This window comes from Ischnura elegans, chromosome 12 (assembly GCF_921293095.1).
Source record: "Ischnura elegans chromosome 12, ioIscEleg1.1, whole genome shotgun sequence".
NCBI lineage: Eukaryota > Metazoa > Arthropoda > Insecta > Odonata > Coenagrionidae > Ischnura > Ischnura elegans.
Window position 1 is genome coordinate 77,081,574 of NC_060257.1, and position 9,620 is coordinate 77,091,193.

The 9,620-nt window shown below is 37.2% G+C and overlaps 1 protein-coding gene across 1 annotated transcript in view; it reads left to right on the plus strand.

The window, feature by feature from the left end:
• The window catches only part of LOC124169337 (homeobox protein engrailed-1-like), a 334,969-nt gene extending 331,088 nt beyond the window's left edge, over nt 1-3,881 (plus strand). The window contains exon 3 of the mRNA XM_046547920.1: nt 860-3,881. Coding sequence (XP_046403876.1) covers nt 860-1,347 — 488 coding nt within the window. The 3' untranslated portion in view covers nt 1,348-3,881. The remainder of the gene's footprint in view (nt 1-859) is intronic.
• The last annotated feature ends 5,739 nt before the right edge of the window (nt 3,882-9,620 follow it).

A 9,620-nucleotide genomic window follows, 5' to 3' on the forward strand; every position in this document is an offset into this window, starting at 1 on the left:
TATTTCCTTTACTTTGCTTTTTTTATGAATGGGAATTTAGTGAAATGGAAAGATATTTACTCATTATAATCGGGGTATTCATCAAAAATACACATATATAATTACATTTTTATTATACCTACACCTGTAAAAATTGTGTGATGTTCGGTGATTTTCGTGTCAAACTTTAACCTAGCAATACGATGGTTGACAATCGTTGATCTGATAAAATGATGACCTATATCTTATTATTAAGAGTTATTACTTCGTTGAAGCAGTCGCGGGTCATTATTTCCGTTGGTGATGTTTGGTGAACCTTTATAAATACCATCTAGGAAAACTATCCTTACTCCTTGAGAAAAAGCGACCAGTAACGGCAATGAAACATCGGACCAACAACATATCTAATAAGCACGCGGGTCCCGAAAAAACATCACCGACAGATCTTACAATAAGGTGTTAATAAGCAAGCAATGCAAAGAAGTTTCGCCCAAATAGGAAGATAGATCAATTTTTTGCTTACAACTACGAAATGAAACAAGAAACACATGTTGTGATTGGAAGATAACGGATAGATATGCGAATTCCTATTTCACCCGAACCATAAAGGACTTTATAAATGCCAACCGTAATTTCGTTTGAGCATTTCCTCTTTATGCGCAAATGGCTGGTGTCCTAACACCCCGTGCCACACGCCTTTTAGGCGGCTTGTGGGGTAGTATGTATATGTAGATGATGCTAGGTTGCCTCGGAAGAGTGCCTGTGTTGAGGCAACCTTCATATGATATATGCATTGCTAACATTCATGTATAGAGCATAGTAATATGCAAGCCAATACATCTTCCTTTCTAATCGTACCCGTTTCTTCTCTCACCCCCAGGTCCGAGGTCCCGACGAATCAAACGGAAGGAACGCGCCAAAAGCGGCGAAGGCGCAGCTTCGGCGGAGGAAAAGCGTCCGCGGACGGCGTTTTCGGCGGAGCAACTGTCGCGGTTGAAGCAGGAGTTTGCGGAGAGCCGATACTTGACGGAGAAGCGGAGACAGACCCTGGCGAGGGACCTGCGCCTCAACGAGTCGCAGATAAAGATCTGGTTCCAGAACAAGCGCGCCAAGATAAAGAAGGCGAGCGGTCAGCGGAATCCTTTGGCTCTGCAGCTGATGGCGCAGGGCCTGTACAACCACAGCACCATAGCGCACTCGCCGACGAGCGGCACGCCTCCAGCGGGCGGTTCCAGAAGCAACAACGAGTCCGAGGGCGAAGGAAGGACGGACGACGAAGGTTCGCGCACGCCCGGCAAGAGGGCAGGCCCGTCGCCGAGCTCGGAGTCTCCGCCCAGGGTCGGCACCACAGTCCTGGAGGGCATGTAGCGCCCTCCATGGGGGGTTGGAGCCCCCGTTCACGCCCCTGAGGGACGATTATCGCCCCTGAAGGCGAATCCTCAGTGGTCTAACGACAAATACCGTGGAGCTACGGCGGAGGAGATGTCCCTTAAAACGTCCCTTCAACGAATACCCCGTCCTTGCTAGCCAAGACTGAAAAAACTGGAATATTAGCATGTTTCTTTCGACTGCCAGCGTCTTAAACGACGTGAAATTTCGTCCTCATACTAAATGCTATGTGGTCTCTTAATACTGGTCATCCACTTGGTAGTGTTGCCTTAGAACATTTAGACACGGCAGTCATCGAGCCATTACATTTAAAATCCCAAGTTTCCTGCATTATGCCGAGCAAGCCAATAACTATCGGTTCGTTCGTGGCTACGTAGAAGGAATCGGAACTGTTATTGTAAACATCATTTTCATTGCTGTTGTAACGGTCAATAATGATAATTTATTGGTAATGCTGTTTATGGAACGAGCTGAACGGCCAGTACAAATTTTAGCACTACATTCTCTCATCAAAACTACTGTATTGACCTGACCTGAGGAAAATATGTTTAAAAAACTCTCTATAACTGCGTTACCTCTTACTTTTTACCTTCTCTAGTATATTGGGAAGAAATTATAGAACTTTCATTGTGAAATTCGCCCAAAAATTGATATTTCAATGATTCAAACCGAGACTTATTGGTAGGTTAGTTAATCTTCCCATTAATTAAAATACCCAATTTACCTTGAAGAAAAAATGGGAAATGAGCGATGGCATAACCTGCAAATAAATAGTTAACTTGAAACAACACACGAAATATCTTAGATGTTTACCGTATTGGTCCCTTCCTCCTATATACAGTGTTATCGGACGGCATTGATTATAATGATGGAAATAGATGCGAAATATTCGTTGTCATATTTAAGGCTCCTTCCAACCGATGACTGTACATTCTATTTGTTCATTATGCAGCAAAAAATATCTAAAAACATAATTTAACCAAATGCGGGAAGAAAATCTTCAGTTGACCCGCGCCGATAATTGCCAAAATACTAAAGCATAGTGTTTGACAGTTTTTCAAATATAGGGAATAGATTCATTTTTGAAAATTTTCCCGTGGGATTCAAATTTCCCCAAACAGTGGGGCTATTCATTCCAGGTTGAATCGGGTGGTTAGATGTTTTGGCAACAGGAACGATCCAGAACCAGATTCACAAGCGAGAGACCAGTACCTAGAGATCTCAGATGAATAGGACGAAATCGATCGAAAAGTCTTGTGAAGACTTCCAACGAAAAATATGCATTGTTGTTTTACTAGTCAAATGATTAACCATCCTGCCGCAAAACCGTGCTAAACGAAATGGTTGAAAGTGATTCAAGGACTACAGAACTCTTGTATGGTTTTGAAGAGAGAAAAATATCCGAAATGTACGAAGGTTATTTCATCTACATCCATCCGAAATAATGTTGAGTTCCTTCCATTTTATTTTACCCAAGTATCCCATCACTCCATAAAAATTGCTTGCGTGAGAATTCAACAAACCTGAGTTCTTTCAATCCTTAAAGTGAAGTTAAGGGAAGATTTACCTGGCTAATCTCATTATAAGATTATCAATGACCGCGATTTTAAATAAAATAGCCTTGTGATACAAATTGTTATTATTTATCCGCAATTTTTACAGAATTTCCGTCTTAATTGAAAGGAAATACAAAGTTTCACTCAAAATGCAATGAAATGTACTGCACTGCAAAAAGTCTCATTTGCCGCATGACTTATTTCATTCGTTCGTAATAATTAATTTATGATGCTTGAAGGCAATTAAATCTATGATCTGTTGCAAATGTAAGAAATTAACATTCAATTTCAAGAAAAAATTCTCTTCTTCTGCACTAAGGAAAAATAAAAAGGATGGAAAGTAACTCGATGGAAACTAAAAGAATATAAATCGTTGGGTTTTGTGAAATTGCAGAGTCGGTTGAACAATTAATTAATGTTGTGCCACGCCTATTTTTCCAAAAGAGGAAAAAAGCGGCGCAGTTGGTACAAAAAAAGTGTTGTTCCTTTACTCGTAGATATTAATGTTTCCGAGTCTCGAGAATGTATGTGAAATGGACAACTATGTGAAAAGTGATATGAATCTGACCAAAGTGTTTCGTCGCTGAGTGCATGGGCGAGTGAATGGTATTTCTTGCAATAATATTTTCGTCATTATATGATAATTTATTTATAAACATTTGAAGCATTACATCCGCCCATGCGGACTATTTAAACGTGTATGCCATGAGAGTTCCTCCCATTATTTATACACTCGAAGTAATATAAACATTTGAAAAAGTATAAAATAAATGAATAAAGGAACTAGGAAAAGAATGTTACTTACTGTATACCAAAAGGGTGACTGAATTCTCTGTACCCTGGAGAAATTGTTAAAAGCATTAGCTACCAGGGCCATTATGTATAATAATCGTACAAAAATGTAAATATCGAAAAGTGTAGCAATAGAAATAAAAATTACTGTGTCTAAATTCTAAATACTTTTTCTCTAAAAGAAAAATCTTGTACCAAAGTGAAACTAAAACTCTAATTCTTCAGTATTTGGACTATGGAGAATTATTACCTCCACTTTTCCGTATATCAAACAAACTTATCTACCTTTCCTCCTTTTCCCCAAAATTCTTCTATCTCTGGTTCATGTCCACCCCTCGAAAAATGTGTTTCGATATAGTAAACCATGAATAGCTTAAATGTTCTTTGCAGTGTTATATAATGAATATTTACAGTAGTTATTTAGTTCACAATCCAAATAATGAAATGGAATTTTTTGGGAGATGAGCATGATCAGGCTCAAAAAAGGTGTTTTTCTGGAGAAGAAGAAATTTTGGGGAAACCAAGAGAGCAGTACCGTAAGTAGCAATTGCAAAAAGTGTAATAAAAAAATATGTTTGCAACAATATGGTTACCTAAAAGTGATGAAAGTTTTGTGAGAAACTTAAAAAAATATAGCTGAGATAATTGACACTGTTAAAATTTCTTAAAAAAAACACCTAGAAAGGTAGAAATTCCTAAGCAATATTTTTTTGTGATATGCGCTTACTTTGAAGAGCGTTACTTAATTTTCAATCATCATTCTAGTCTAATTCAAATAACTGAGAAGATTTTTGTGGTAACAGCTATTTGTTTCTTCAAATAACGGCTATTTTGTTCATTCATAATTAACGATGCTGGGTGAGTTGGAAAAAATAACGGACTTGGATGATAGGAAATGGCCACTATTCCGACTTCTGTCGTTCCTTTGGTTGTCAAAATTCATATCTTATTTTCTAAGCTAGAATGCAAGTGAAACTGAGTGACTTCTACCATAATAGTAAATACTTGAAAAAAAATAGTCCAATGATGTAAAAAGCGTAAAAAATCTAATGCTAGTACATATTCGGAGAAGCGTTTGCTTTAAAAATTTGAATGCCGTCGTAAAGCCATAGTTCTAAAATTCATTTCTTGAGTTCCTTCATCGAGTTTCTCAAGTGATTACCATTAAAAACCTTTCATGAAGTGATGAAACTCTAACTTGATGGAATAAAATTCAGGTAAAAAAATTATCAGAAATACCTAAATCTGAAAACTTTCAATGAATTTTCAGAACTTGAATTGAGTGAACACATCAGCCTTTTTAAAGTGAAAGAGAACTTGACTCGATTTTCAATGCGCTTACATTTAAATGACATTGTATCACTTTCGAAAAGCTAAAAAGTTAGATCATTCAATACCACATATAATATTATTATGTATCATTATCTTTATAGGTAAACAATCATAAAATTGATCAGACCCAGTTATCCATTCCACTCTCTTAAGAGCTTGCCTTTTCATAGTGACTTATTTATTCTCGTTTACATCCTTAATAGCCTGTCCTTGCACTCATTACGTGTCGTTCTACTCATTCTATCCATTCATTTATCCTTCGACGTTTTGTTTTTAATCAGGCTTCATGGTATCTCTGACTATGTTAACCCTATCTATCTTTAGGGCTTTTAGAAGACTTCTCTCCTCTCCCACTCTTACAACACTTCCTCATTAATTACTGGGTACTTTGATTTTATCTTCATCAGCCTACTGCCTAAGAATGATGAAGATAAAATAGATCGTCCGTGTGTGTAATGAGGAAGTGAAGATATAATGTGTATTCACCACCTCATAAGGTACCAGTATTGAAACTGATTTCACGGAAACTAAAAATATTTGAGCTTTTTTTCCACTAGCTACGAGTATGCATCAGGTAAATCTCACTAGTATTATTTAATAAACGCTTTCAGTTGGACGGCTATAAGGAGTTTTATAAAGGTTTGTGGTATTTTCTAAGGGGCTCGCATTAAATCGAATGTAAGGTGTTTATTCTTAAAATTTTAAAATGTGTGTATTTAAAATAATTTTGTAAACTGAATGTAACGCAATAGTAACCGGAATGTTAATCGACTAAAATATTAAGCGTTACATGTGCAATTTGAAAAAGATATTTACCTAGATTTAGCTTGTTAATTCACCTTTGAATGTCATTCCATGATAAAAAGTGTAAAATATTTAAATTAAACTCTATGCGTTCAATTCGAATATATTTAGCGTTATTTTTTATGGATAATTCTGAATAAAAATCTTTCACATACTTCAAACGAAAACGCAAGCTAAGAACTGGAATTTGGATAATAGTGAATAAATTGAAAAGAATCAAAGATTAAAATGTTATGACACAATTGCGACCTCACTTCCTCACAATTGATTGCGTATACCTTACTACTGTGTATTCCATGACCCCGCCACTATTCAACTATATGCAAAAGATGATATTGATTTTGACCTGTGAAGGATTTAAAAAGACATTTTTGGAAAATTTTTCGCTCTTAAGAATTTTCGCGTTTTTACAGCTCAAGGGAGAAAACTTTGATTTCACCGTGTACGAACTCATCGTATTATTTACTGAAAGTCAATTGCGTAACTTTCAATGGAATATTCTCGCCATGGTAACGACTCCCCAGTTCAACCGCATTATTCCAATGCAAACGTCTTACAAACACGCACAGACCAAAAACCTCGAGTGAAATGTCCATACATGATTTGAACGCAAAGAATTCTCGTTCATTAATTTGTAATTAATGGGAAGGAGACGCAGTAGCAACCCTAAGAGTCGTTAATTAGTCGCAATGTTCGAGGAATTCACTTCCGTAATAGAGAAACCTTAGCAATCACAGCGCCTTCAACATCCTAATCAGACTCTTGTCGCTCTTTACGATGGCGTCGATGGGTTGCGGAAAAACCGGATTTCCTCATTTGGGACTTGGTGGATAAACTTAAGGAAAAGTTGGATTGCGGAGGAAATCAACGGGCTGTGAGTCATTTTTGTAAATGAGAGCTGTGCGCTTAAATATATCGCTGGCTAAGGACGAAGCAGGAAAGAAATATTCAATAGATAGAACCGGCGAAGAGAGCATTCTTTCTGGCGAAGGATCTACTTGCAACTGACGATAAAAGCACACAATTACGGAAACAGTTCTTTAGATATTAAAAATGGAGCAACTTTCTTTATGGAGGCGATACATAGACGTTAAAATCAGTGTAGGGGTCAAGACATGTCGAAATGTGGTGCTATAGAAGAGTGATTAAGATTTAATAAACCGAGTATGATGTCGTGAGGAAGTACTCAGAATACGGGGAGAAAAGAGAAATCTTCTAAATCCCTTTCAAGAAAACAGGACAACTTGGTCGGTCAAATCATGAAGCATGATGAATAAAATATTCGGAGGATAAACGAACATAAAGAAAATAAAAGGGATACCGCGAATGAGTTACATTGGCATTTATCATAAATAGGTTACGAGGGGTGTACAAAGCCTTGAATAAAGAACGGGGTTGGAAAGAAATCAGTCTTAAGCTGGACTCACCCTGTTATATAGGAAGGAAAGATTATAAATTTAAAATTAAGTTTAACAAACAGAAAACAGATATTTTGAAAAAACATCCTTCCTACATAGAGGAATAAAGGAATGGAACGACCTACCTGAATTTATTTTTAAGACCTTCCCCGCAAATGCGAATTTTTTTAGGAATAAGGGTTCATCATTTATTGGATAATTACATAGTGGTTTATTAGGGAGTGAGAAAAATGGGGTTAATTTGGTCAATGTTCATTTGTTAGTTGTATGATATTAGAATTAATGTATTTTTTACAATAGTTTTTTCTGTATTTTACTTAGTTATTAAATTGGCGCAAGAAGGAATACGTCAAAATAATAAGATTAGTTAATATGAGGACAGAATGTCGATAAATTATCCTTCTTTCCTATCTATAATGTCGAGAGGATTTCGTCCACATTTTGGCCATAATGCGCTTTCTCTAAATCTTCGTCTCACATTCGTCGTGCCCAAGCAGAGATCCTTTCTAAGGCTAAAATGAACGAAAGGATCAGCTTACGAGCGTTAATTAATTTAGCTCAGCAGCTTGAACTATTGGAAATGGTAATAAGTAAAGAACAATTTTTCAAGGAATAGACCTGGAGGAGGATAAGTATAGAAGAGTAGCAAATAAAAGGAGACTATAAATTTTTATTCGCCAAAGGAGAACGCGGTGGATGAGACTGGGCAGTTATGTGGGAAATATAGTAGAATAAAAAATTGACGGGAAAGTAATCAAAGAAAGGCCTAGACACAAGTATCTAGGACAGATTGAGAAAGATAAAAGAACCTCAGGTATCTACATCTACATAATACCCTGCGAGCCACCTCTAGGGTGTTTGGGTATATGAACTGGCATGGAATAGGGGGTAATAAATCAATGAAAAATTAAATATGAATCAACTTGAAACATTGAATCAAATGAAAGAGAAAGGAACAATATTGAAATTTGTTGTAAATAGAGGAATCCAACTTATCGAGCATATAATGTGTCATGAGTGGATCCTATCGACAATCCTAGAAGGGAAATATCGATGGAAAATGGCCCAGAGAATGACTACTGCTCCAGTTTATATAGAGCAAATAATAGATGATGTTAGATGCAAAAGCTACAAGGAAGGCGGAGAGAATAGAAAAATGAAGAGTGACAACAGTTCAAACTGCTGTCAAACAACCTTAGGGTTGAATACCAGTGAAGAAGAAGAGCTACAGTCAGTGGCGAATCTATACGGATGGGGCTAAGGGGTTATAGCCCCTCCCATTGGATCGAATCACACTAGATAAAATCGTAATTTTATGAGATTGTCACTTTGTACAAAGTAATTAGCTATATTTTCCAATATAGTTACCTACTTTAACGAATTAAAATACACATTAGCTCTAAAATTTAGGCCTATTTCACATGATTTTGGAATGTTACAATCTAGTGGCAGATCCAGAGAGGGTATCCAGTTCACACCGGAAAAAATTGTACATTTGTTCGACCCCCACTACTGCTGGAAGGTTACCCCTTTTATCCCCCCAATTGTCCCTATCCTGGATCAATCACTCGCCACGGTATACGAGTATTAATCCGTAATACTACGAATTGAAAATAATAATCGTCAATAAATGAAATTGGCTCAGGAATCCATTTCTAAGTACAAGAGGACGAATGACGAGGAGGAGATTTCAACGACTGTTAAGCTCTGCGAAGGGTTGAAGAGGAATGTAAGGAGGGAAGATAGTTGGGTTTCCATGCAACAGAAAGGGGGTTATAAGGGTGGCTAAGCAAGGGAGCGAAGTTATTTTTATTATCGAAAAAATATCGATATCTCTTTCATTAAAAAAAGAGTAACTTCTGCAAAGATGAGGAGGAGAAGTGTGCGCACGAATATTACAAAAAAGGATACTCTAGTGGGCCTCTAAATGTGTTGTCAACCACCGCACGTTTAAATAGGTTTACAAAAGTCGCCGCTCGCGTCACTGACGGACAAATTGATCCCAGTTTCACGGGGAAATAAGGTGAATAGGGTGGTCCTATTATTTTTTAATTGCGTACATCGAAAGATTATTATTTCTGGAGTACGTATTTAACGCTTTTAGATTTTTAAATTACGATATCTATTTTTCGCGATTAAATGAAAAGTGAATTTTCAAGCGCGCGAAAACAGAACGGCTAAGTATGAATGCTAGGAAAAGCCCGTTTGACGTCATTCTGGTTCCAGCTGCCGCCGCGTGAGGCCGCAGACAGCTTGCTGCCGAGGCTGGCGGTAGCATAGAGTACCCTGCCAGCAGGTATTGCTTGGCTTAAATAAGGATTATTAATAACCTATCAAATGAAGGAAAATT